Source organism: Aythya fuligula, chromosome 23 (genome assembly GCF_009819795.1).
Source record: "Aythya fuligula isolate bAytFul2 chromosome 23, bAytFul2.pri, whole genome shotgun sequence".
NCBI classification, from domain to species: domain Eukaryota; kingdom Metazoa; phylum Chordata; class Aves; order Anseriformes; family Anatidae; genus Aythya; species Aythya fuligula.
Genome location: NC_045581.1, coordinates 7,067,866 through 7,094,828, shown reverse-complemented (window position 1 = coordinate 7,094,828; position 26,963 = coordinate 7,067,866). Strand labels below are relative to the sequence as shown.

At 43.3% G+C, this 26,963-nt stretch overlaps 2 protein-coding genes across 5 annotated transcripts; one reads left to right on the top strand and one right to left on the bottom strand.

Annotated features, from left to right (window-relative positions):
- Positions 1–900: 900 nt before the first annotated feature.
- On the bottom strand, positions 901–12,991 carry NIPAL3 (NIPA like domain containing 3). Of its 3 annotated transcripts, none has more exons than XM_032202144.1 (12): positions 12,908–12,991; positions 11,970–12,376; positions 10,063–10,131; positions 9,793–9,964; positions 9,624–9,683; positions 8,784–8,929; positions 7,904–8,000; positions 7,533–7,668; positions 6,790–6,878; positions 5,512–5,575; positions 4,341–4,435; positions 901–3,679 (listed from the first exon to the last, which is right to left on the bottom strand). In XM_032202144.1, the coding sequence occupies exons 2-12, from the start codon at positions 12,066–12,068 to the stop codon at positions 3,480–3,482; spliced, it is 1,227 nt and encodes a 408-aa protein (XP_032058035.1). In that variant the 5' UTR covers positions 12,069–12,376; positions 12,908–12,991; the 3' UTR covers positions 901–3,479. The 3 variants fall into 3 exon arrangements, with proteins under 3 accessions (XP_032058035.1, XP_032058037.1, XP_032058036.1); XM_032202146.1 differs by having other exon boundaries at positions 8,784–8,905; XM_032202145.1 differs by lacking the exon at positions 12,908–12,991 and adding an exon at positions 12,484–12,580.
- A 255-nt stretch (positions 12,992–13,246) lies between these two features.
- STPG1 (sperm tail PG-rich repeat containing 1) lies at positions 13,247–25,428 on the top strand. 2 transcript variants are annotated; one of them, XM_032202079.1, is made up of 8 exons: positions 13,247–13,293; positions 13,821–13,924; positions 16,100–16,201; positions 16,969–17,142; positions 19,838–19,949; positions 20,647–20,812; positions 22,265–22,455; positions 25,289–25,428. In XM_032202079.1, exons 1-8 carry the CDS (start codon positions 13,266–13,268, stop codon positions 25,363–25,365), a joined length of 954 nt encoding a protein of 317 aa, XP_032057970.1. In that variant the 5' UTR covers positions 13,247–13,265; the 3' UTR covers positions 25,366–25,428. The 2 variants fall into 2 exon arrangements, with proteins under 2 accessions (XP_032057970.1, XP_032057971.1); XM_032202080.1 differs by lacking the exon at positions 16,969–17,142.
- The last annotated feature ends 1,535 nt before the right edge of the window (positions 25,429–26,963 follow it).

Genomic DNA, 26,963 nt, shown 5'->3' with positions numbered 1-26,963 from the left:
ATAATGAACAGTAAGATTTCTTGAAAGCTCTCTAAAACCAGTATTTCTAAGTAAACACTTAGAGTCATGTAAATTTGCAAGCCTTAGTAGTGCTGCAGCCCCAAAGATCAGTTGTAGCAACCTTTTTTTTTTTTTTTTTTTAAAAAAAAAAGATGGTACTTTGGATGAACATAGTACCGAGGGTTACAAGCTATTACTGTCTTAACTTTCCTTTACTTACAAGCTCATGAAAGGTATAGCAAGAACACTTAGCAGGCCAGAATTCTATAGATTTCATCAAGTTCTTTTATTAATTTTTCATTTCCAAAGTTCTCACCAAAAAGACAAAATTAAATAGACATGCAACATTGCTTATGAAAAATTAAGCAGTCATCCTAGCTTTACAGTGTTGGACCATAAGATTTATATGTACTTTTTAATGTGAACAAGAGAACATCATAAGCAGATCATTTTGTACATTCAGCCAACATTGGAGTCGTAATCCACAGCATAAAGTTATATGCAAGATATGCAGTGAGAACAAAGTAAGTGCTCTGGTGCATTGAAAAGCCACACAGTGTAAAGGCAATAGATGTCAGTTCACAGTTAATAAGGAAACTAGGAGAGAGAGCAAGGAGATATTCTCCCAGATTAGTAAAGGGGACAGTCAGCTGATTTCTGTGCTCACTTTTTCAGCTTTTGAGTTTTGAAAAAATGCTGCATATTTGGAAATCTAAGCACACTCCACTGTTTACAGTGCCCTGCCTCTCTCAGGATCAGTTCTTGATAAACTGAAGCTTTGACATACACATGTTCAAGTGTGCTTTACACCAACTGATCACTTTTCATGCGGCAAGAATAATTAGCATGTGATATGGGCTCCACTCCTTTAAATCTTCACATGTAGTTTAGCTGTGTTTGCTGCAGTCCTGGGCATCATTGTCACCTCAACCCTACAAATACTCTGTTAGAAGTATAGAAAAAAAATCACTGAACTGGGCAGAGAAAGGCCCACACAGGAGAAGTGCAAGTGGATGCTCAGCATCACTCAGAGTAACACTCTCTCCCTCCCCCAGCAAAGCACTGGGTCTGTCTCTCATGAAAAGACAACCCTACGATTAGGAGAAAACCCCAACCAGCTAACCAGAAAAGACAACTGGCCAAAGTCTGCGCATCAGTCAGCTGCGTTTTTTAACTACTTCTGAGAAACTAAGAACTGGGAAAGCTGTGTTCAGTTACACATGGAATCATCCTGTGGATAGGAGTCAACAGCAGGCCCTTCTGATCAACAGCTCTACAGTATAAACATTTTATACCTCCATAGTAATTAAACACAGAATATTACTATGCAAAATATAGAGTGCGTAGGTATGCATGATTTAGCACAGCTTGTTTTAAAACAGGATGTTTCTGCGCTTTCAGAATGATCAGGTCAATCAGCTTCTGCCTCTGACTGAAAGGCGAGAGAAAGGGAAAGCCTGTATACTTGTACCCTGCCCAGCCAGACTCCACTGTACTACTGTTTGTAATTAATGAACAGAAGCGGCACGTAAATTCACAAAATCAATTACTGGGGATATAGAGCCAAAGGTAGAAAATCAGTGTCACTGCAACTTCAACGAGATTAATGTACTGGTAATATTAGCCCATTAACATTGTTATCTTACTTAAGCACACAAAGTATTGTGGGCAAAAGAAAAGCTGATCTTTCTTTAGTTTTCGTAAGCTGTGGTGTATGTGATGCCACTGATAAGATTTAAATTGTCAGATATACCAAGCTGGTGAAGAAACTTCACATACAGACACATGTATGGCCACTAAGCAACGGCTCTTCGCAGAGGAAGGTGGTGGTGTTTGTTTTTTTAAGCTGCACAAAAACACCAAAGCAGTCTCAAATTAAGTTGGTATTCATAGCTGGCAAGGCAAACATGCGAAAGAATAGTTCTGTTGTCATCTACAATAGCAGGAGTTGGGAATAGCTATATACAAGTCAGTGGAGCTCTTGGGAATTTTTGGTAGTAGGAACAGAACCTGGCCATAAGTCAATTTAAAAAAAATAAAAGAAATGCAGAAAGCCACTGTTGCAAGCCCAACATCCTTCCAAGCCCTTTGGAACCAGAGTAAGCACTTAAAAATGCACAAAACACATTCACTATTCAAATTAAGCCTTCTAAGGTCATTTGGAGACGCTCTTATATGTGTACAGTCCAGGATACACCAAGCAGACTTAAAATTCTGTTTCCAAGTAAAACAACTGCTTTTAGAGAAATGAGGATATCAAAACATCAAAGTAACTGGCATATGCCAGTAAACCCATGTACTTTGTCCCCTTCATTTGATATGATTCTGTGATTCTAAGTTTCCCCCCCTTGTGTCTATTCTCCCTTTGTATTAGTTTACAGCCTTCTCTTGGCAGCTGGAAAGATAAATATTGTGAGCACACAATGCTTCATTATTCTTTCAGTACCGAGTGCTGGACTCTGTATGCTTCTTTCTTCCTCCCAGATCACTCACAGTATTAGGCCAGTACCTTTCTTATTTTTTAGAAAAAAATGGACACAAAAGGGCACCCCAACCTACAACACTTAAACTTAGCTTTTTAACACTGCCAAAGGAATGTTGCCTCTTTTAAGCATTTAAGATCACTAGACAAAATTGTAAATCCTGCCTCAACCACAGAGAAAATAAAGAATTAGGACCTCTTCAAGAACTACAAAAATATACCCTTTAGTCAGGTTACTATTCTCATTTCCTCCTTCTTGTACTTCACAGTATTCCTTCTGTACCATTTGATCCAACTTGAAGTTTTTGCTATGAAACCAGAAAACTGGCAAACAATCTTTGTTCTAAACTGCCATATAATCCAGTGGTGCTATAAAAATAATTCATGTGCTCAGTGCATATGTTCAATGGTAGCTTGAGAACAGTTATACCAGAAGTGCCCAAGAAGACAGAGTAAGTTCCACTATTCATGCTTGAAAGTGATTACATTTTATTGCCATGTTAAGGTAGTAGCTTGGTGGTTATGTTAGACACATGAGGATTTACAACTTCTAGAGAGAGACTGATGGTTTTCTGGAGAAGAGATTAAATCCTTCCCTCCTCTCACTGAGAGTAACTCCTGAAAATTTCTATTTGAAGATAAACTCTCTGCCAGCAGGGCTAAAAATTGCACGGTCACTCCTCTTCCCACAGCTCTGCATTTCTACAGCGTCTGTCATCCCATCGGTTTCATAAAGCCACGACACCACATTCTGCATTTCACACTCCCAGATAGCAGCCTTGAATGGAGAACTGGGATTTACTTCTTGCTAAGATGAACACTTTCAAATTCACAACTATAGAGAGCTGTTTATTTTAATAATCAGCCTTGAAAGTTAAGTTTGAGACAAGCTTTAAACTATACCAAGGTTGGTTTTACACTTTCTTATGTTTTAACAGGTAAATAAATAAAGGTCATACTTCTGATGATTCAAATCAGTTCCTTGAATATCAGTCACTCACTCCTTTTTGCTGTGCTCCAGCACCCGGTAGGGTGGAGCAGAAACTCCTCTGGAACCATGTTGCTCCTGCACTATTGGCAACGTAGCTGGAGTATAAATTTCCGGCATGTTGTCATTGTTCTCTAGGGCACCATAGGAAAAGGAAGCTTTGAGGTCAGGCTGAACTGCAATCCCCTTATCATGCACGTTTTGCATGCCTGAAAAGTACAAAGACAGAATAAATGCTTAGGAACAGAAGTAGTGCATTCAATCTACACTCTATTAAATCTGCAAATTCTATGGTCTTGGAGTTAGCAATATATGTGGCTCATCAGCTCCCTGAGTGTTAAATGAAAGACAGTGTTCTTCTGCTTAGCTCTAAAACAACTAATGAAGAAATAATGCTCAAGTGAATGAGAGATGGCAGTCATTTATCAAATGCTGCATGTCTTTTACACAGATCACCAGAAAGACATTTAGCTGTTACTTCCTAAAAATAAGTTTCTGATCTTTCTGTCCTCTACCTCTTGCCACGTACCTCAGTCATCCCCAGTAATTGGTTCCTCCTGCTTGATGAGAACCAATCCCAAGCAAATGCTCAAAATCAGTTATCTTCCCAGACAGCAGCCACCTAGACAAGACTGTTCTGACACTATCCCTGGTGTCAGAGGACCCAGAAAAAGAGTACTGAAGTGGAACATCTCTCCTCTGCTTCATGAGAAGCATGGATGTACCCCTCACATCGCACAATCAACCAAAGAGAATGAAAAAACATAAAAACAAAACAGCTGCCTGATATATCGAGATGCTTGAGAAACTGAAGCTTGAATTTCCATTGTGAAGCCCAAGACCAAAGAGACAGCAATAAACCACTATTACCTGGCATAGCATCCATTGATATGTAAGGTTCAAAGGGTACAGATTTCTTCCTATTTCTTGTGATCAGGAAGACACCTAGAAATGCTATGAGGCACCTGAGGAAAAAAAGACAAGTTCTAGTGAGACAACTGTGAAAAGGGAGAGGAGATAATGTTGCACGTTGATTTTTCTGAAGGCCTATCATATAGCACAGTAAAGAATTCAGAACTGGAAGAGAAAGGTCTATGAAGTCAGAATTACAGGGAACCCCCAGCAGAGTAACCTTCTTTGACAGTATTGAAATTCACCTAGCAATCACAGTTTCACTTCTATAAAAATGCTGAAAAAAGTTCATATTAATTAATTGATCTTAACCAAAAGTAGAAAGCAAGCATATCAAAATTTGATTTGCTTTCATGAAATTCCAGGATTTAACAGCCTGAACTTTCCAATATTTCCCAATTGGTAAACACACAAACAACTGCTGATTGATTTTTACAGTATGTTGACAGAGAATGGCACAGTTCATAATACTGAACTCCAAGATATTGTTTTTTTCCTGCACTAAACGGGAAGACATTTCAGACCATCCCCTGCTTATGGAAAGTTAATCACATCAAATGCTGTATCCTAGGACTAAATGCTGAGTTACATAGTGAGTTTTACTGATTATATCTGCATTGTGTGAATGGCCACACCCTAAGAAACAGGGCTCCTGAAGTCCCATAATTCAGTGAAGGCTCAGTGCAAAACCTGAAACAGATCCCTTACAGATGGCTGCTTCTAGTTATTTCACTGTTCTTTTAGATTCATAAGCTGCTTGACAGCATTCCAGTTCACCTTACATGGAATGGCTACATTTGGAGGAACAGCCCATATGCCTCAACATCCAGGCTGATCACCATTCAGTCAGTAAAAAGATTTAATATGGGGCACAAACCTTTTACAGTTATGCATAACCTAGCATGACAAAATTCTTCTACAGCATGCACCATTACTCAGACAAGGCACTGACTCCATGGGCCACTGTCTGCTCTTACCAGAGAAAGTGTATTCAGTTCACCCTCCTCTCCAGCAGGCCATGCGTCTCATACACACGTACATAAACACATGTAACTTTACATATAGTTTTTAGATTTATACATCTGAAGAAATACTTCTCAGTTTTCCATCAAGGAACCTTAAGACTTACCCAAGTGCAAACATGCATATATGGAGAACATCTTCGCCAGTGAAGTCCAAGTAGAAAGTTGCTCCTTGAAAAAGAAATAATTGATGCTTTTCTTCCCAGCTAACACGAGCATTTAGTGCTGCATCACAAGCATTGGTCCCTCCAGAAATCAAGTCATTAAAGATTACTATTTATGTTGTCAGCACCTTATTTGTTTATAGTCTTAAAATAGATTAATATGCCCTATTAATATTTCCACTTTAACAGAAGCTGTGTATGTACAAATCTTCACACAGCAACTAGTACAAGTTTTTCGGTATGGGGGTAGGGTAGGAAATAGCACTGGAACTACTGCAGGTCACTATGCAAATCAGCCTGAGTTCTCACCATATAGCAGTGGTTACCATATAAACATATTTCTGACATCTGAGCAACAGACTGGATCTCTAACTCCAACAGGATCCCTTGGCCCCAGTCACGTATACACAGCTTAAAATTTTAAGATGGCAAGCATCCTTGGCACCCTGGATGTCACGAGGACAAGCAGCCCAGTACACACGTTCTAGCTGTTACTTTTTACAATTCTAATTGATGTAAAGTAAATAAGCTGATGAATCTGAGAGCAGCATATGGCTTGGAACACCCCAGGAAATAAACACTAGCTGAAGAGCAGGCCACGGTCTCTCACGACATTGAAGAAGCGCATTAAAAAGCGATGTGTAACTTAAGGGGGGGAGCTATTGCCCCTATACCGCTAGAAGAGAATTACTAGTTTATGTGGATGGTTCATCTGCTTGACTGCAATGAATGATTTCTCCAGCGTTTTTTTTTTTTTCCTTCTAGTTTTGCTCATACATCTAGCTACTGAGGACAAGATATTTAAAAGGATATCTTTAGTTTTGAAGTCTAAGGGGGTTTAAAATGCTTATCTTTGTTCATATAGGTGAAATTTTTCCTGTGTGGGCAAGGGCTGAAATTGGAATAATCTGTACAGCAAGTGCCTATACAACTGTGTATCCTAGATACAATACAAACAAGAAAAATCAGGAAGAGAACTGTAACACCTTTTTCCAGAGGAAACAAATACGTTTAACAAAAAGACAGAACTTAACACAGTTTAAATGGGTAATTCACATCTTGGGAGAGGAAAAAGAAATAAAGCCAGCTCCAGAAGAGAGATGACATGAAAATACAAGTCATCATCTTGTGAGTATTCACCTTCCCCAGCTGTGAGAATTATTTTCCAAAATCTCTTGCCCATCTTTTAGAAAGGACCAACACACTGTTTTGTGCAATTACCTGCTGTGATAGCTATTGTTGTGGACAGGATATAGCCGATGCTAGCAATCTGAGACGAGTCATACAGCTGTGAGGCTTGAGCTAAAAACCTGCAATACAATGACAGATGACAGGCTGACTTGGGACAGATACTCAAACTGTGTAGCAGTTACCACAGACTCATATAGTTCTCCTTTCTGGAAGCACCTTTTAAATCAACGGTGAGTAATTTTAAGAAACTGTATTCTCAATAAACCGGCATCAGCATGCTTTGGAATTAATACGAATGATTGAGGAATAAACCTTCTAGCCGTACTCACTACAGGCAGTGAAATTACTGCCACTGACCTTGAGGCCAGAATGCCACCCACGTTTTGAATAGCTCCTTATCCTTGTTCCTACTGCTCCTACTTTTTAATGTTATCACAAGAACAGAGGGGAAAAAAACAGAGCACTGATTTTGGCCTGTGCAAAGATACTCTATTTGATTTGCCATCATTTCAATCGTACCACTGTTTTGCAAATACTTTTCTGATGTATAAATTTGGTATCAAAACTACTTGGCCATGTCACTACACGGAAAAGCAAAGAAAAATGCTATCCCAGGCTCCTGTGACATGGGTTTGAGTACAGGTCATAGAAGAGACCAGGAATTCTTCCCGCTAAAATGTGATCAGCATTCTTTAAATGGATAACAAACATTTCATTAATTACTGACCCACTAAATCCAGCAGTTATAGACAAAGAGAGGGTGAGCATCTTACGTTGCTTGAAAGACTGCTGTAGCAATCATGCACACCAGCATAATATAAAATATTGGGTAGTCAAGCTGGAGGTTTCCTTGTATTGAGACAACAATCATGCCTGCCACAGCTTTCACGGTCACAACAGTCATGGAACCTGTGGATGTTTACAAAAGACAAAGGTGACAATTCAACAATCATTTGCAAAGATCCTAAGCATCACTGTAAAATAGCTTTACCTAATTTGTAGCAAAGTTTCTGGAATAGAGTGATACATTTTATGACATTAATTAGGCCAATAAAATTCCCTACATGCTACAGATACATCACTTTACTGTAGATTAGTGTTTTAAGCCACAGTAGGAAGATATTTTAAGTCCATATCAACTTACCCAGCAAAGCCACAAGCAGGAGAATAACTACGATGTAGTTTGCATTTTTCTCCTTGTAAAAATACAGTAGCAGGCAGAATACGATGATCTCCAAAAGCTACAAAAAAAAAAAAAAATAAAATAAAAAAATAAAAAAAAACCAGAAGAGAGAACATTAGATATTAAGTAAGTAGCATTGGCAGCAGATGGGATTCTGAGCCAGTCAAATATCAGAATCATACAACAGGACAACTCAAAGGAAAACGAGGATCTGACACAGTTCCATATCAAATTTAACATGATCATAGATTCTAACTAGACAAGACATTCAGTAGGCTTTTGCAGTACAGGAAACATGGGACATCTTTGACATTACATTCTAGGTAAAGAAGCAGATCAAATAATCCCAATTTAATATTCACATCACAGATCCCAGCCTACTTTTTATTTTCCTACTTTCTTTAAATGACCCCTACAGCACTCATTTTATTTAACGGCCAAACTTATCTTTATTAAGGAGCAACAGATTGCACAATATTATCAATGAGACAATGATGACTCCAGAGGAAGTCAGCCTAGGAAAAGAACAGATGCAAGCACAATGTTTGGGCACCTCTAGAAAAACTGTTCTCAGCTGCCCCCAACACTGCTGTCACAGGCTGAGGCTGACAAATCAGGGAAAGAGCAGGCTATTTAAAAATTTTAAGTTAAAGATATTTAAATTCTAAGTTGTGCATGCAGGTGTCCACATGCGCTGTGGAAGTGACACTAGCAAAAGCTGAAAACAGTCCATTAGCAAATAAGAAACATTGCTAGTCCCCATAAATAAAAACACTTGAAACAAAACTCCCAAATCAGGCATACAGCAGAGAACTGTCCCACATGTTACGGGCCATCTTACCATATACAACAGAAATGGCCAGCTCACTAAATGCCTAGTGATATTTTCTCCCGTCATCTTCTCATGACTATTAGGTCCAAATGTTATCAGTAGATAAGTTCCAATAATTGCCAAACCACAGCCTACAAAGGATAAAACATAGCGCCCTTTGGCGACCAAAGGACAAAAAAAGGACAGTTAGAGGGTTAGTATGGATGCATGGAACTAATATCGCACATGCGCAGCGGCCATGACATCATGCATATTCCTCCAAATGACTCATTCCTCTGCCATTCATGCCCCACTTTCAAAACATTAGAAGTAAAAATAACCCTAAGCAATATGTGTGGTGTGAGTTGAGAAAAGAACTCACACCAGGACACCTGGTAGCATCTGCTAAAACAACAGAAGTTGTCAGATCTACATCTGGGGCTTGTCATGCCTGCCTACAGCCCATTTTTCAGGAAATAGCAGAACGAATGCCCCAGTTCTGCAAACAGCTGCACACATACAAAATTTATCTGATTCAGATGTGTGTAAGCTATTACAGAGTCAAGGCCCCTGGCTCCGGCTTCAGCTCAGAGAACTGTGATTCTCAAATTTGCAAACAAACATGATTTCTATGTATTCTGAAAAAACTATGAAACAGCAAGATGAGGTTCTGAAAACCTGGCACCAGACATAAACAAAACACACAAAAAATGAATTTTTAACAAACAGTGGATGAGATGACATTTTTTTTGAAGAGGTACTATAGTTAATGCAGACTTTTCCATCTCTCTGTGACTCTTAGGAGGCCATGCTATGTGCACGATAGCTTGTAAACAGAAGGGAAAAATGAAAAGGAACTGTGGAACTTACTCAAGAAATCCTTGGGCTTCCATTTTTCTTTAATAAATATAATTCCTATGATCGCACTAGCTATAGGAAAAAAAAAGAAAGAGAAACAGGATGATGTACATATTGACCCAGTCACCAGCAGTATCACAGTGCAACACACTCAGACATCAGTCATCTCCTTCTTCCTTACCTATAACAGACACTGCACTGAGAGGCACAATCAGTGAAAGAGGAGCAAAAGCGTAAGAGGAAAACACTCCCAGCTCTCCCAGCACCAGCAGAAACAGTCCACACCACCATGTCTTGGTTTTGAAGTAAGCTCGGGGGTCTTTGGAGCCTGCCAGCCGGATGTGGCTGTATTTCTAGAAAAGAGAATAAAGGCACAGAAGCTTCGGCGTGCTTGATGCTTTTTAATGCAGGATGCTTGAGGCAGGATCAATATTTGTTTCATGATACCCACCTGAAGGTTGAGTGCAATACTGATAACAAGATGCCCAAAAATAGCTAGTAATGCACCAATCAAGTTCTCCTGTAAAAAAGTAAATACACAGATATTAAATTTACCCACTGGACCTTGAAGAGAGTTCAGGCTTTTTGCACAATCTGGAAGAGAGAACACTTTAAAATCTGTTCCTAGATCACCTGTCAATAAATCATTGTTTATCTTCTCTACATGACCTAAGATAATTCAAGTAACTTCCTTGTGGCTCCGTTCCAAATCTATGAAACTTAAGTGAAAGATAACCCTTCCTCAACTAACACTTTGTATGAGAGACAAATTAGCGTGCATGTATTCACATTTTTGCGGTTTCTTAGAGGGAAAGGTCAAACTGCTAAACACAACAACCTGTTCACTCCTTCCTCCCTTCAAAAAAATCCATTTTTTAATATCTTTAGCAACACTCTTATGAAATCTGTTTTCATAAGGTTGGCCTGGCATTCAGCAGCATATGGATCAGGAACCTCTGCATTCTGTGGGTCACCTTTCAGTAACTATTTTGCTCTTCTCAACCTATACCATCTGCTGGTTTGGTGAGCAGTTTGGCCCATTTAATGGAGCAGTCAATTATCACAGATTTTATGCTGCTTTTTACATGAACCAGACACTCCAAATTAAAAGGTAACTAGTAGCAACTCCTATTAAGTTCTTAGCACATTCCACATAAGCGTTACTAACTCAGCAGTAATTTTCATAGTCCAGAGACAGAGCTTGAAATAAAAAATGTAAAGCAAGCTGAGTCACAAAGGAAATATTCATTAGGAGCAAACAGAAGAGCATGAACTCAAGACAGGCCATTTAGCACTTGTGCTCCTTCAACAACTGTCTAGATCTCATTAGATGTCACTAGCACTTTTCATCTCATTGCAGGTCACCAAGACACAGTGGAGTACTACCTTTGATTGATTTGGGATAATTGAGCTCTCATTTGTATTCCTCCCTTAACTGTAAATTTACAGTTCTTGATTTTAACAATGACTTCAGAGTTTCAAGTTTGTATCAGCGGAACAAAAAGCTTTGTCAGGCTGTGAGAAAGTAAGATTCACCCAAGCAGTTTCATTCAAAAACACAAGATGCTTTCCCCACAAGACAGTAAAGTTGGCACAAAAACATCGCTGTGTGATCACAGAGAAAGCCACAGAAAATTCAGCATGGTTTCCGGGTTCAGTCTGGAAGACCGCGAGGAGGAAGCCCTTTCAGCTGAGGCACTGTAAGTAGAACAGTGTGACTGGCTGCTGGACCGAGAGCTTGCAAGCCTGCGAAAACCTCATGCCAGTCTAACTAATTTTTACAATGCATCTTGGACTGTGTTCTCAAAGTACTTTTTACGGTGGAAAGAAAAAAAAAGGGGGGGGGAAGGAGGAAAAGCCCTTCTTGCAGGGATTTTCCAAGCACCTTCAGAATGATGGATTTGTAGGAGAGTGATTTGGGAACAGTTCCATTTACAGTTGGAGAATAAGGAGGAATTATTGCAACAGGTCCTACCTTGGCTACAGGCTCTGAGAGATCATGGGCTGAAATGTAAGCACTCAGATACTGCAGATGAGAACATCTGGTCTCAATCACTGATGTACAGAATAGTTTGAAGAGTTACCTAGCAAAACTTATTGCTCCTAACCCATTTTAGACAGCTATGTGATCTTTTAACTGCCAATCATTCTTTCTTCACTTTGTCTAGCTCTTTGAGACGTAGAATTTCTTTCTCCCACTGCTTATATACACAGTATATAATACACTCAGGCCTGCAGGCATGGCTAAATACAAAGACAGTGCACTTTCTGCAAAAAAAAATAACCAAAATAAGTGGCATTATCAGCTTACTTGAATAGTTAAGGCCTTCTAGGGGTAGTCTGGGGTAGAAACCTGACCTTGTAAGAAAAGGAGTCTGTGTGTGGCTGCACAGAAACCGCTGCTGTGGCCAGTGGGAGTTGCTGAAGTTGCAGATTTGGACTGTTGCCTCCTTCCATTTTTATTTACTGAAGTGTTTGGTTTTCAGCCTCTGAGATGCCAGAACTTCTCTTTAAAGAGGAGACTTGGACTCTGCTAGAACCATGTTATCTGGAACTTAGTACCAGTCCTTCTCATCCGTCCTGTTTAGCATGGACAAACGATTACATCCGTGAAGCACAAACAAGCTCTCTGTAATCTATCTGTTGCTCTTCTTCCTCCACTGGGCTACGCTGAGATAGAATAGGCACTGCAGGCAGAGGTGGAGATGAACCAATATTTCCAGTGAGTTAGTGGGGCACTAACGTTATATTCCTCCAAGATGACACTGAATAAATAAATAAATAAATAATAAAAAAAAAAAAGAATCAGGTCAAATGAACTCAACTGGCCAAAAGCTGCAGTGAAATGATGCTGATTCCACAGAAAACTCACCGGAATCAAACTAAGAGCTGCACATAGCAGCAGAGAAAGAGTTTAAATCCCTTCTCAGAAAGTCCCGTGCACAGGAGCTTGCAGAGGCGTTTGCCCACCGGAGCCCACACGCTGCCTCAGCCCCAGGGGCGCGGTACCCCGCCGGCATCTAACCGAGCTCCTCTCAGGAAGCCCCGGCCGTGCTCCGAGCCCCGTTCCTGGTGTCCCTGCTCCCCGCAGCCTCCCGCTGCTCGCTCGGCGCCCCGCCAGCAGCGTGCCGGGGCTGGCAGCGGAGCCGGGCTCGGCCCGGGCGGCCGGACACCGGGCCCGAGGCAGGGCCGGCGGGGAGGAGGCCGCCCGGCGCCGGGGCAGGGCCGGGCCCTGCCGGGGAGGTGCCCGCGATCCGCGAAGCCCCGGGCCGGGCCGTGCCCGCCCGCGCACTCACCTGCTGCCTCCGCGGCCCCATGGCCCGGCCGCCTCGCCCCCACCTCCTGCCCGCGGCCGAGCGCGGCGCCCGCCCGGCCCCCCCCCCAGGCCCCGAGGCGGCGGCGGGGGCGCTCCCGGTCCCGGCCGCCAGCGCCACCTTAAGGCGCGTGCGCGAGGGACCGGCCCCGAGCCACCTTAAGCAGCCGCGCGGAGGGCGGCTCTGAGAGCTCGCCTGCCATTGGGTGCCTGCCGGAGGGCTCGAAGGAACAGGCCCGCCGATTGGAGGAGAGCTGGGCGGGCCGTTATAACCGTGAGGGGGGGGCGGGAGGGCTTCCCCTGCGCGGTGCCGGTGGCCGCGGGGCGGGGCCGGGTGCGCCATGGGCGGCCGCACTGGCGGAGCTCGAGGTACGGCGAGGGGGGGCCCGCCCGCGGCACGGGGCGCTCCCGAGGCCGACGCGAGGGGAGCGCCGGGAGCGCGGAGGGCCCGGCCGCCGGCAGGCCTCAGGGCCCCGCTTCCCTCCTGGGGACGCCCGGGCCGGCACCGCGCCCTGCGCCTCGCTCCCGGCACGGCAACCGGCACCAGGCCGCCACCCGCCCCCTGTCCCTCACCAACCGCCCCCTGTCCCCCCGCCACCCGCCTCCAAGCCCAGAGCTCGCCCCGTGGCTTCACCACCCTAAACAGCACTGAGTCACCCGTCAAGTCCGTTTATCAGCACTAGTGCTTCAAAGTGTGTTTTTTTTTTTCTTTTTTCTTCACTTTGCTTTTTAAATAAATGCAGAAATGACAGCTGGTTTCTTGGCTTGTACGCACCGTTAATGTTAGATGTGCCCCTAAGTTCTACATCCTATTTAAAAAGAAAACTGGTGTTGTAGTTACATTCTTTCTGTATCTTCATATTCAGAATTTTGTTACCATTGGCTGTTCCTTCTAGGTTTCCAGATTTCCTCCAGTCCTTATAAGCACCATGGTAAGGTAATCTCAAACTCAGAAAAAAAGGGATTTAATTCTCAATCAAAGCTATTTCAGTATAACCAGGTGAGTAACAAAAATGTTTGAAGTTCATGTCCTCATAATAAAAAACTAAACACTAAACTGCAACTAAAAACATGGCGAATAAGGAACTAAGTCTAGAATATGGTTGTTAAATTTGTTTTTTAATCACAACTCTTAACAGTATGAAGTGAATGGTAAAGCAGTGTTACTAATTTAAACCTTAAAATTACTGCACATACATCACCCTTGTCCTTACCATCTCCCTACATCTCTCCCACCCAGCTTTGTCCCTGGTCCCTTTTCCAGTCTTGAACCCTCATGGACACAAACATATATCTTGCATGTATTGTGAAATTCAGGAGCAAATTTAAAGAAATCAGTAGACTTAACACTTGTATAATGGTAGGAGAATATGACCCCTTCTCTCTTCGGACACTCCACCCTGACCCCTGATTTGTAGGAACTACATTGGTATATGTTATCTGGCCAGCAGAGGGAAGCAGAAAGATACGTTAAAACCATGCTGTTTTCCCAGCCTGCGCTGTGCAAGGTTTCTTTTCAAGTCTGGCCAACACTCAGAGGTGCCATGGGCCTCCTGGGCTTTCTGGATGCAGCTTTCAAGCTACATCCTCTGCTGGTGGAAAGAGGATGCCCATGGCCCCCGCTGACTGTTTCCTGTGGTGTGGTGACTATGTTGTAACACCAGAACTCTGAAAACTAAGTATATTCTGAATTTCTGAAGCTTTGGGTGCCAGGTATGTAAAGTAGGTAAATCTCGGAAGTATTTGTCTTCTTCCCTCTTTCTTCTTTTGCCTTTGGCATCTTCTCTTTCTTCTCCCTCCTTTGATCTCTTCCTCCTTGCTTGTCTCTCCCATCTCAGTGATATCAGGAACATATTATCTCGGGACTGAATAACAACAATCAAGGACGTAAAGGACAAAAGATGAGGGAAAATGATCAAGGTAGAGAAGTTGCTTAAATACCTTAAGTAGGCGCCATCAGTCTGTCTGGTCAGCTTCCAGGAGTTCCAGATGACCTGATGCTAAGTTCTGAGTAAAAGAGAAGAGGCAGAGTCTTAAGGTAGCTTCACAAAGCACTCCCTTCCCTTTGAGAATTTCCTGCTTGAAGGGCAGAGCAGGCAGGAAGCCAAACCACAAGCTATACAAGGGCTTGGCTGATTCTTTCTTAAGCTTTACCCTAGAGAAGAGTTACTGTGCTAGGTAGGGGAGGGGAAGCATTAGGTCGCTTAATGCTAGGCCTTTTTGCAGTTACTGACTTATTTTCCTCCACCAGTGCTTGATTGTGTTCTCTTCAGCACAAGCCATTTTGGAGCACATTCCTTTAGCAGGGTAGTCAGGGATAAATGAAGTTTAGCAGTACACGAAGTTTACCCACCTGTAATGTAGGCAATGTAGAGAGCTTATTTGCTTCTTAGTACCTGACCTGGAATAATTACCAAGTGAGTTGACCCACTTTTGTAACTGTGCCAGTTTACCACTGTATTCACACAGCCCCACAGGTGCCTGAACACTGGAGTTTGGAAGGCATTTCTGGTGGATTTACCACACAGCTAAATCCTCCCTTATATTTACCAGAATATAGTTCAAAGTATTCAAAGGACACAGAGGTGTGCAGTCACGGTAGCAGGAGGTAAATTTCCAAGGGTGTGTAGATGTCTAATCTCCAATTACTTTCAACAACACTGACGTGATGATGTGCATGCCAAACCAGAGCTAGATGCAGTGGATGGGAGAAGGGCTCTGTAGTTGGTTCCCTGACACGTGCTGTCCTGGAAGGTGCTAATCACGAACGTGCTGTCAGAGTAGTAACTCCCCTTTATGGGGCAGGGTTGAGCATGGGATTCCATCCAAGCCTCAGCAGGCTGGTCAGCAGGAGCAGCCAAGCCTGGGCAACACCAGGTAATTGAGCTTGCAGATGCAGGTTTTTTTTTTTTTTATCATCTGCTTTGGAAACCCGCTGCACATTTAATAGATGGTTCTAGCAAATTGAACCAAACTTGCTTCCCTCAGCACAACCATCTTCTCCATGGAGCACAATTTGGAGAGCCTCAAGTATGTGGCAGAAAGATGAGGTACTGGGGAAAGGAGCTGTCCCATTAGCATCAGTATGAGCCTATGCCTGTATTTCATTGCCTTTGCCCCAAGAGAGAGGTGATCAATACAGCTTGGTCAATGTGTGTGGTACTTCTCTTGCTAGAGTGAAAATCCAGGCCCAGGATTCTATAATGTCACTCATCAGTCTCCAGAGATCAACAGCCCTTCATTGTCAAAGAAAGGAACTGGATACTTTCCTTCACTGGTAAGAGGAAGCATTTTATTTCAGACTGATTTCCAAAGCTGCTAAAATCACATAGTCCCTTTGTAGTGACTTCAGTGGACTGTGGATCTGGTCTGTAAGCTACTTTGTTGCCTGTCTGCAGTGTCTATTTAGGGTTGTACTGGGGATGTTTCTAAAATCCAGCCAAGAAGGAAAATCATTTTTCACTGTCATCAGACAGAGTTATAATTAAAGTGGAAGTCCAACGGCTATTCTAAGCTGCTTTTTCATCTTTTGTTCTCTTTTAAATTCAGTTTCCAATGGGGCTGAATTTTTTTCTGCTCAGTCTCACCCAGAGGTGGTCCTTTTACACCTTTTCAAACCAAATTGGCAGAGCTGTTGTTAACTTACAAAAGTGTAAAGGAGGATACATACACACATGCTTTGTGGACTCATTGAGAGCGTTGTACTAGGCTACCTGAAATTCATAGTTAAAGTGAATAATTTCACGATCTGTTCTCTCTAACACAAGACTTAAAAAAAAAAGAAGTTTATTTTGCCAGCTGATGAGCATGTGCCCCCCAAAAGAAGAAATCAGCAACGCTTATTACTTGAAAAAGTCATTCTCATTCCCATTTAATCTCACAGAACTTGCAACTGTGAGTACTGTATACCAAAGTTTCTGCTATTTTAAAATGATAGAGGTGATTTGTCCTTAAAAATTACATTTGGTAAATCCAGGCCTCAGTCATTTCACAATTTCTTTTCAGCTCAGCTACTGACAATTTCCTTTCTCCCTCCCTTTCCAGGTTCCACGCACTGCACACAAGAAAATCTCCAGCTTTCCAGCTGCAAATGCCTATAACATCCTATCGTATTTTCAGTCCAGACGAGACTTTAGCATGGGAAACTCCAGTGTGTTTCAACAACCTATTTCTAGGAAGACTGAGAAAATCCCTACTCCAGCCCCCAATCAATACCATGTAAGGAGATTTGGAAGGGAAGACAAGGCAGGCAGCAAGGCACAGCTAACTTAATGCTGGTGAAGTCAGTTTGATGTTCCAGGTGATGCTATGAAGTTCCATAAAACACAGCAACTAGCTGTAACTGAGCTAGTTTACATACAGCTCTCAAGGTAGCTGTAACAGCCCAGAGCTTTGCATTAAATACCATTAAATACTTATCCTGTGCCTGATGGCTCTGAGGTCTGTTCCACTGCACTCAGTATTTAAACGAATGAGCATGAACCTAGCTCAGGTATCTCTGCACGATCTGCCATCTCACCTCTGACCATGCTGCAGGTGTACCCCAAGGTGTTGTGAAATGAGCACACGTCAGGCAGTAACTTTTCAATACCAAGGGAGGAAAAATACATCCCTGACCCTGGGATGGTGGCAGCCTCTGCCCTCCTTGCAACATTACTGGCTTTGATACTGGAAGACCCCACCACGTCCCGTGAGTTTTCATCCTAGAACTCTAGCCTCTGTTGGTTGGCTACAGGGGACTTCTGCCAAGAAGCTCAAGGCAGGTGAATTCTACATCTTTAACAGGTACTGGGTTTTGAGGTTCAACCTCAGAGCTGGGAATCAGGTTTGAGTATGTTGAACTAATGTAATTGGCTGTGCCCTTCCACTTGCTGTGGAGCTGTGCCAGTTTATATCAGCTGAGGACCTAGCCCTCAGGTTCAGTTCCTGAACCTCCTCCTGATTCACCCGTGTGTAAGTCACTTAACTGTTCCATGCCTGATGCTCCCCACCCATGCCACAGTGACCAGGCTTCACTGGCGTGTTGCAAGCCTTAGTCCACAGGAATTCAGAGTGTGTTTTGAGATATGGAAGATGATAACAAAACACAAAGTGTTATTAACAACTGTCAGATAGTTTATAATAATATGCACTCAGCTAATGGACTTTTTTGTCCTTTCAGTGTTGTCCTGCTTTAACCATATTTACTTTTCGATTTTGTTATTCTTTAGAGAGATTTTTTTTTCTGCACAGAATCTCTACATTGTAGCCATTTCCTACTGAACTTTTCCCTTTCAAATCATATTTTGATGCAGGATACATCCACTGTGATTGAGGCAGAACATGTTGACTCTCCATAACATTTGATGACATCGCATAGCTTTTTAAGGCAGAATGAACACGACACGATCTAATGAGCTTAATAAATTGCTACTCATCTGCTGGAGACATCTTAACTGGCTGCATGCATGTTCTTGAAGCAATTCATGCTTTTATAAAGTAATTTGATACAGTTTAAACATCAGCAAAGGTGTCTTAAACAAACATGTCTTGCCTCACAATTTGGGTGTGCAAAGAGCACACGTACAGAGTTACTGAGACTCAGCTGACATGGAGTAATCATGTTCGCTCGTACAACCTATACACTAAGACTGTGAACTTTCTTATGATGACTCACTTCAGCTGAGTATCTGCCCCGGCATGTTCTAGGTTGATTAAACTAGTTTGCAGGCCATAATTATTTTCTATATCATAGTATAATGGATTCACATCATATTATTTTTAACATTGTAAGAATTTGCTTCTGGGAACGGCCTTCTTGAATTAATCACTGACTCATGATTTACTGTAGGAGATACTATCTAACCTACAAGAAGCAGAACAGGAAACTATCTATTTAAAAGATGGCAGTGTCTGATAATTTATGACTATAGACAAAGAGACATCTGAGAAGAAAAAGAAGGCCAGATCCTGCTCTCTTTATGCGGCCACTGCTCTTAGGCAAAAAGGAACTTTTGTCTAGGAACTGGAGGATCTGTTCTTAAGGTGGTTACAGATGAAAATTGACAAATGTTCTGGGGAAAATGAGTGAGCAACAAGAAAACAGTATCCTAAGTTGTCCTCAAAGCTATCTTCAGCTCTATGACCAATTCTCTCTTTGAGTGTGAGCTCCTTAGGAGCTGTGGATTAAATGTGTTCCTTTGTATATTCTGTACAAGAGCTGCTGTGTGTACCTGGGCAGCGAGTGTGGCAAATAGCTGAGTGCTCCACGAGAGCAGCATGACCTCCTCCCCCAGGGACTTTTGGCACCTCTGTCCAAGTTAATTAGCTTGGGGACTGCTAGCAGTAGAACTGCAGTGCTGCACACCAAGCTTGGTGCAAGCTGCTGGAAGGCACAACCACTCCAGCATTATCTGCAGGCTTGAATGAACTGAAGTGCAGATTCTTCAAGTCGTGCTTAGTTTAAGGCCACCAGCCCACACTGCAGTCCCAGCAGTGACAGCCACAGAGACAGCCCCTATTCACTGCAGCACTTTCCAGGGGCTGTCTTGCAGGTGGCTTTTGGTGTCTTGGCAGTGCCACCTCAAATTCTGGGCTGTCAGTAGCTTGATCCAAACAAGACACTTAAAGCTGACATTGGAGAAGTCTGGAGATAGCAATTAAAGCCAAAAGCCACATTTTCTGCACGAGTTTCATGTCCTCAGTGTGTGTGTGTAAATGCAACCCTTACATGCTGGACTGTCACAAAGAGACCTACCTACAATTGGTAAGCACTCTGATATTTTGGTCCTAATTCCGCCTACAGTTGCATCATTAGAATCATTCACGATGGAGACAACTGGATTTTAAATGTGGGCTTTCCTTCGTTGGTAATTACCCACATGTTAGGTCAATTAAAGACATTAACAAGCCCTTTTTCTTTTTTCTGAAACAGACATCTACGGATTTCTGCAAGCAAAGCAACAATGTTTCTGCCCATGCAGTGTTTGTGTCGCGAACCACAAGAGGATTAAATTTGGAAAAAATTGGAAAATGGCCTTCTCCATGTATGTGAGCCTTGAGCTGGAAGAAAGATGTTGCTGGTGATTTTGGTTCTGTTCCGTCAGCGTGCAGAGCACCACTGCACATCAATTCAGGTCACTCTGAGCTTTTCAAGGCATATGAGATTTGAGCAGGTGTCAGAACACCAGTGTGCCTCCCTTCCAAGTGCTATGGCTTGATCCCATTGAGTCTCTGCTGAGACAACATTCCAGAAACCATCCTGACAGTTTTGAGTAGCCTTAAGGAATCACTAAAAACCCTGCAACTCTTGTGTAGATGCCAGAGGTTCCTGGAGAAGCCACGTTAGCATATAATGTACCAAGCTCCATGGTACTCTAGCTGCAAAAGAAGCCTACTCCTGGCCCATAGCCTGTTGAGGTTTAAGACCCAGAACATGAGGGCACATATCATGCAGAGGTATATCACGTGCAAGTTCTCCTCCTGTTTGATTCTTTAAAATTGCTAATGTCTCCATTTGTGCCTATGCTCAAGACAAAGTTTGGTGTTGCCTTATCAGTGTCCCTCGAAATAAGCTCTGCCCAGGATAGCACTTCCCAAATCCAGAATTGATTTCCCCACACAGTCCTGTTATACCGGTTCTTTTTCCTTCTGTTACATTCACTGACTGTTGCACTCTCATTTCTCAGCACCAGTGTTGCAGCCATGTTTGGTGTTTACATTTCTTTCCTGTTTGTTTTGTAGGTCACTACAACATCAATGATTCCTTCACCAAGGTGTCACCCAAGGGTATAACATCTTGCTTCAAGTCAAAGACCTCCCGCCTGACAAGGACAGAGAGAATTACTGCAGAGCCCACAATCTATCAGTCATATAAACCCACCAGGGAGGCAAAGAAAACTCCTTTCAAGTAAGTCCAGCTCTGGAAGACATGCTACTTCCATGCAACATCTGAAACAAGGTCAGACAGCAGAGTGATCCCACAGTATCCTACTATATCACCCGGTCCAATTTGGCCAGTTATTGCCACAGATTTACAGGAACTAGCTCAGAGATGGAAGTGTTACAGAGCATTGCCTTGAAGGGGAGTGTGGGCTGATAACATCCTGGAGCAGTGTATCAGAGGTACCTTTATCATATGATCTCTCAGACATTTACAAACAGTAATTAAATACTGCACCACCCTTATGATGTAGGGGTAATATCTTACCCCCATTTTACAGAGCAAGAAGCCAAAGCACACATGGCCTGGAAAAGGTTCCTTCAGCTCTTGTAGCCCAGACAGGGATTTTAAGCACGAGGCTTTGCTTCTTTTGCATTGCCAGTGCCTAAACTCACCCCCAGAGTAACACTAGGCATAAAGGGTCGAATCCAGGAACCACTGAGCAGGAACACTGAGGGTTGCTCACAGCAGTACAGCATCTCAGACAACCTACGGGGTAAATTGTGGGCATTTTGCTAGCCCCTGCTATGGTGGGAAGTAGAGCTGAAAGGAGGCTTAATAAAACTCTCAAGTACTTCCTTCAAGCCAGAACTGCCGTTCCCACCTATCCCATCCTACCACTTGTTTCAAAGGGATTAAAGGCATGAAAGGAAACTCCTTCCCCTTCATATCCTTATGAGAAGGCAAATAAATCTGCCTATCAGCAAATTGTTCAAGTAAATTTATTGTCACCATGCAGTGACTTTGCCTGGCCTAAGATTAAGATCAACAATAAATTCCTGACCATGGAAAAGAATGAGAACATGAGAAGGCCCACAGCGCTCCTTACTCAACAGGTGTATCTACTGCATCTCTCAGCAGCTGTATCTTTTAGCAGGGGTTTTATATAAAGAGTGGGAAGCTGTAGGCTGAGAGGGAAGCAATGCCAAGTGGCATTTGATAAGGACAGAGGGCTAGAGGGAAGGGCAAATTAAATATGAGGAGAGAAGATTGCCAGTCTGTACCATCGGAAGACACAAAAACACTTCACACCCAGCTGCTGGGGTTACAGCCTGCACCCTCTCCTGTTTCAATCAGTGGGAGAGAATGGGAGGAACTCCCAGTTGGAGTTATTTGGCATTGTTGCTTTGCCTTCAGTGCTGGCTTACTCTGGAGCAGCTAGGTCTCTGCAGAAGCTGGACCAGTGACAAGTCTTTGTATTTCACAGTAAATAAAGCAGGCTGACTATAGCATTGAAATTGGACTTTTTTTTTTTTTTTTTTTTTTTTTTTTCTCCTAGATAATTTTCCCCAGAGGTTTTGGTTTAGGAGGATTAAGCACTGACCTCTCCTGGGCACCTGACAGAAACAACAGCTTTTATTTTGTGACAAAACTCCACCACTATGGGACGAGCTTCTTCAGCCTCTTCTCTCTTGACAGACAGAAATTCTGCTTGACACTCTGTGCTCCAGCAATCCCACCTTGTAAAGATCCACCTTTTCCTGGACCTGGGCAGTACAACCTCGTGGATTACAGAGGCTCTCTAAAGCAGAATTGCTCAAGTGCTGTGTTTGTCTCAAACACGGAGCGATGGATGGGGGGTGGATCACAGGAAGGGTTCCCCGGGCCAGGTAAAAATAAGAATTATTCTGAAGTACTTCTCACTGCTAGAGATGTGAGGCCTACAGATGTGACTAAACAGCACTATTGCCCATTCAACAGGAAGGAAACAAAGCACAGAAATTGGAGAGCCCACCTTCAAAGGCATGTAGACACACACCATTTCTGAAAGGCACCTTACTCAGTAGTACGTGTCACATCGGATCTTTTGGATATTGTGACCGTAGGTTTATGATGACCACCAAGCAGCTAAATCCTTTTTAGATCAGAGCATAGTGTCCCCTGCTACCTTTCACTTGTCTAGTATTGAAAATCTGGGCTAAATTGATCTCTATTGCACAACAGCAACATGGCCAAAGTAGGGCTAGAGTCCTGACTACCAGCGCTATAACCAACTTGCTGTTCCATATTTTACAATATTATTTTTTAAAGGCAAGATAGAAAAATTCATGTTTTCAAAGTAAAGGCCATTAAAATATCACCAGCTGTCTGTCAGTGTATTTGACAAACAGGTTCTGTGACTTACAGTGTGTGTATAAAACTACCACATAATCTCATAATTCTGGCTGTTGGTGCAACACACATTTCACCTGCAACACTTTGCTGTTCAATTGGGAGGGAAGAGCACTTGGAACAGGAGAACAGGAAAGAAACAACATCCTCTTGAGAAAGCCTCCATGTCCCAGCTAGAGAGTAACGTTACGCAGCACCTCAGCACAGTGTCTTTAGTTTTATAACCCTCCGGCTGTTCTGTCCTCAGAAGGATTTGCCAGAATTTTCCTGATCTAAACTTGAGTAAAACAAGAAAAGAAACATGCCCAGTAGCTTGTAATCAGGAAACATATGGTGAAGGGGTAGGAGGGACACACCGCCATTGAGGAATGGGTTAAACACGCCAGGCTGACATCCAGCAACATGCATGGGCACAATTGCCACCAGTCTGTCCAGCCAGGACCGGTGGGCCCTGCCTCAACCCTGCCAGCAGTGCTTGCAGTGGGAGCTGTTCCTCAATGGCAAAGGGACAGCTTGCACCAGGAAGCATGCCCGAATTTTGACCCTCTGCCATTAGCACTGATAAGGGAGGCAGATACAGGGACAAATCCTGCTGCAGTCTCCTTGTGCAGAGCAGTTCTTTCATATACAGGCAGGGAGCTAGTCATGGGGCGGAGGTGGAGCTCAGCTCGGCCCTGGTGGAATGTATCCCGTTTGCTGATTGTCTCTAGGCATGAATAACATTATTTTTTTTTCAGTTAAGACTCATACTTCTTGCCCTGTTTATTTCTTCTAAGATTCTGAAGTTCTTCTAGGTGATTACCAAAGGACTGGAAAAGCAGTCAATAGTAATACTGCTGTTACTACTAACATATGAACGTTCCTAGATACAGAATTTGTACCATCCACGGAGAGCAAGAGAACATGCTGGTTGCATTAGTCTCTCCAGGGCTCTTGAGGCAGCACAAACTGGGGTAATGGGCTTTACTGGAGCTCCATCCAGATCATATCCCAGACTTGCAAGGTACTGTGTCAACATGCCAGCTCCCTGAGAGCTGTTCTGCTGACTAAGCTAGGACAAGATCCCCAGCCAGAGTAAATTAGTCTGTCTCAGTTAAAGGTACAGAGCTAGGCCAGTTTATTTACGCTGAAAATCTGGCCCAAAATTACTGAGGATGGTTACCAAGTTAATTAAAGAGGGAGGGAATGTACTACAGATACCTTCTGCAGATGGTGAAGAAATGCCATCTGTCATTTTCATCAGTCCTTCATGCCAAATTGATTAGAAACCTATGCAATACCATGTTAGTGCATGAAAAGGACAAGGATACACCAGCATCGCATAACCATGCATGCGGTCTTCTCTTTGTTGTTAGGAAAAAACAAACAAACACCACAAGAACAACAACAAAACACACACGCATCTTCTTTCTAGCCCAATCTGAAAAGTGGGGAAGAAAATTCCACAGGATCAAAACTCCAAGTCATGAGATTAGAGGTGACTTAAGCCCTTCCCACAGAAATACATGTACAGAAATATTCAGCACTAGACCACAAGGAATAGAACTAGAGGAAGGTGTAAAATACGTCAGAACTAAATCAGCTGGTAGCTGATAAAAAGCAACAACTTTAATAAAGGCTGGTTATTCACTGGTTGTTGATGCCTGGGCTCCTTTGGAGCCAGTGGCTCAGTGTTTCAGGAAATCTGGGTAATCCCTTACATTGGAGTCACAGTTAAATTTACAGTCAAGACAACCTTCAACATACTAAAACTACCCCAAAGTACACCAAATGTTAGCACAAAATTCTATGGCCAGAGACACTTTACAGAAGATACCAGGTCATTCACACAGGCTGAGGATTTTAGTACCTTTCTCATAAATCAGAAATTTTATACAAATCCAAGGAATTTTTCAGGAAGAATGTGAAAAAGCAGAGTGGAGGGGACCCCTCAGTGACTTCATTAAAGCTTTCCACATTGTGAAACAGATGTGAAACAGTTTCAGTTTCCTGTGTCTTTGATCCTTTCCGATATCCAACACGGTGCCAGGGAATCTCCAAACGTGATGTGTGGGTGTTTTAACAAAACACAGGATGCTGTTTTGCCCTTCATAGCAATGGAGAATCACACCACACACCAAGATCCTCAGCTGCTTGGTTGATGATGCAAGGAATGAATAAGCATGAATAAAGACATAGAAACCGGGTGTTATTTGTACAGCTGAACAGCAGAGCCCTCCACCCAGCACTGTGGATACCAGAGCTCTTGCAAAATTCAGCTCACACACTGCTATGTTTCTCTCTCTCTCTCTTTTTTTTTTTTTTTTCATTAATGCATATCTGTCTTTGCAGGTGCTTATTCACCCAGAGCACTTGGGAAGTATTCCTTCATCTACAACTATGATCAGAAGTGGGTCCCAGTGCTGTGAGCAGCGGAACCCAGACACCAGAGCAAAGCTCCTCGAACAGGACTTCTTTCAAACTCTGCAAAGTGCATGCTAACTCACAGTGCTGTCCTCAGCCTGCCGTGGTTGGCTGGCTGATAGTCCAGCAGCTAATTGGTGGTACTTGGTGCTGTATAATGGAAGATATTAGCTAAAGCTGACATAAAAGCTTCCAATTTTCTTTGTGTTGAATAATTACTACAATTATTGAGAGTTGCGGAAAAACTCCTCTTGGTGCTATCATCTGATAAACCAAAAAATAGGTGGTGGAAACTGACCATGCCCATAGGAGACATTGCCCTGGCTGGAGAGTCCTTTTTTATTAGGGTTGAAATATGTGAAAAGGGCAGTGTGGGCAAATCCTACACCTCTGCTGCGTGCTTGCTCAGGGGATGGACACTTGGGTTTGCCAGCACCAGGCCTTGGTGCAGCTGAAGCACACTGCCTGCACAGAACGCAGAGCCCAGCGTGGGTGTGCACGCACGTGTGCACAGACACTCTCTGCTGCACACCTGCCAGGTACATTTTACAAGCCAGTCAAGAGTCAGCACAAACCAGCTGCTGACTGTCCAGAGCAGATACTGCTCCAGAGGAAGCTTCTCTCATTTGTCAGTGTAAGGCCTTTGCAAAACACAAGTGGGTTCATACTTTCACACGACCTTTGCTCACTCAGAGGTGAATCGCCTTCATCACTCGTATCTTAATCTTCAAAAGGAACTGGTGGGCTCCGGGCAAAGAGTCAAGAATGCTTTCACATATTTGGGAGCTCTGCTTTACGCAACCTCTACAGCAACTCGCCTTTGCTGGAAGGGATGAACGATACTAAGCCAGTCAGCAAAACACCCACCCTCAGCAGTGGTGGCAGGGGGCGGTGACTGTACCTGCGCTGACGTTGGCATGAATCAACCAGCATTCCCCGCACACGGTGGAGTTACTGTGATTTAAAACCAAGCAAATTCAGGCTAACTCAGGACCTGCACAGGAAGAATTACCCAGTCCTTTGCCTCCTTCTCATGAGCAGAAAGGGAAGTAATTTGAATGGTGCAGACAAGCTTAGCACCAGCCAGGGCAGTTCTCACACTGCAGAACTTAGGAGAGATTTGTCTCTAGGGGTGCTGTATGCTCCCTCTCCCACAAGCAGCCGTAAACCTGTGTTCTTCCCTCAGCAGCCAGCACTTACCCATCGGTCAGGCAGTGCCCACCCGCCCTCCCCAGGACCAGCCCTGCACAGACAGCAGCGGCAGGGTGCCCAGCACCAGGAGTCCTGCTGCAGAGATCCCCCTGAGGACAGCAGAGCCGAGTCCCTGGGCCTGCCTGATGTGTCAGGATGATGAGAGCACCTGTCAGTTTCACAGCCATCTTTACTAAACACTGGGGAGCTCTTAGTGTGCCTGTTTTTAACTTGAGCTGAAATTCTGCTATAGTAAGACTGTAGGCCCAGACCTGAAGCACTAACACTGAATCAGAGAAATCCTGTTGAAGAAGGAGTTTATGATATGAAGATGAAGGAGTGTAGAGTGCCAGAAGAGATCGTCAAAGGTTGATAAGCCTTCAGACTTATCTGAGTCTCATCTAAGAGGCCC

What these genes read in the sequence shown, in the direction of transcription:
- NIPAL3 (XM_032202144.1), bottom strand. Translation starts at nt 12,068, where the DNA reads ATGGAAGGAGGCAACAGTCCAAATCTGCAACTTCAGCAACTCCCACTG. An exon ending in CAGACTCCTTTTCTTACAAG is followed by an intron (nt 10,132 to 11,969) that starts GTCAGGTTTCTA and finishes ACTTTTTTACAG; the next exon opens with GAGAACTTGATTGGTGCATT. An exon ending in GAAGCCCAAGGATTTCTTGA is followed by an intron (nt 8,930 to 9,623) that starts GTAAGTTCCACA and finishes TGGTCGCCAAAG; the next exon opens with GGCGCTATGTTTTATCCTTT.
- STPG1 (XM_032202079.1), top strand. Translation starts at nt 13,266, where the DNA reads ATGGGCGGCCGCACTGGCGGAGCTCGAG. An exon ending in CTGGATACTTTCCTTCACTG is followed by an intron (nt 16,202 to 16,968) that starts GTAAGAGGAAGC and finishes CTCCCTTTCCAG; the next exon opens with GTTCCACGCACTGCACACAA. An exon ending in GGAAGGGTTCCCCGGGCCAG is followed by an intron (nt 22,456 to 25,288) that starts GTAAAAATAAGA and finishes CTGTCTTTGCAG; the next exon opens with GTGCTTATTCACCCAGAGCA.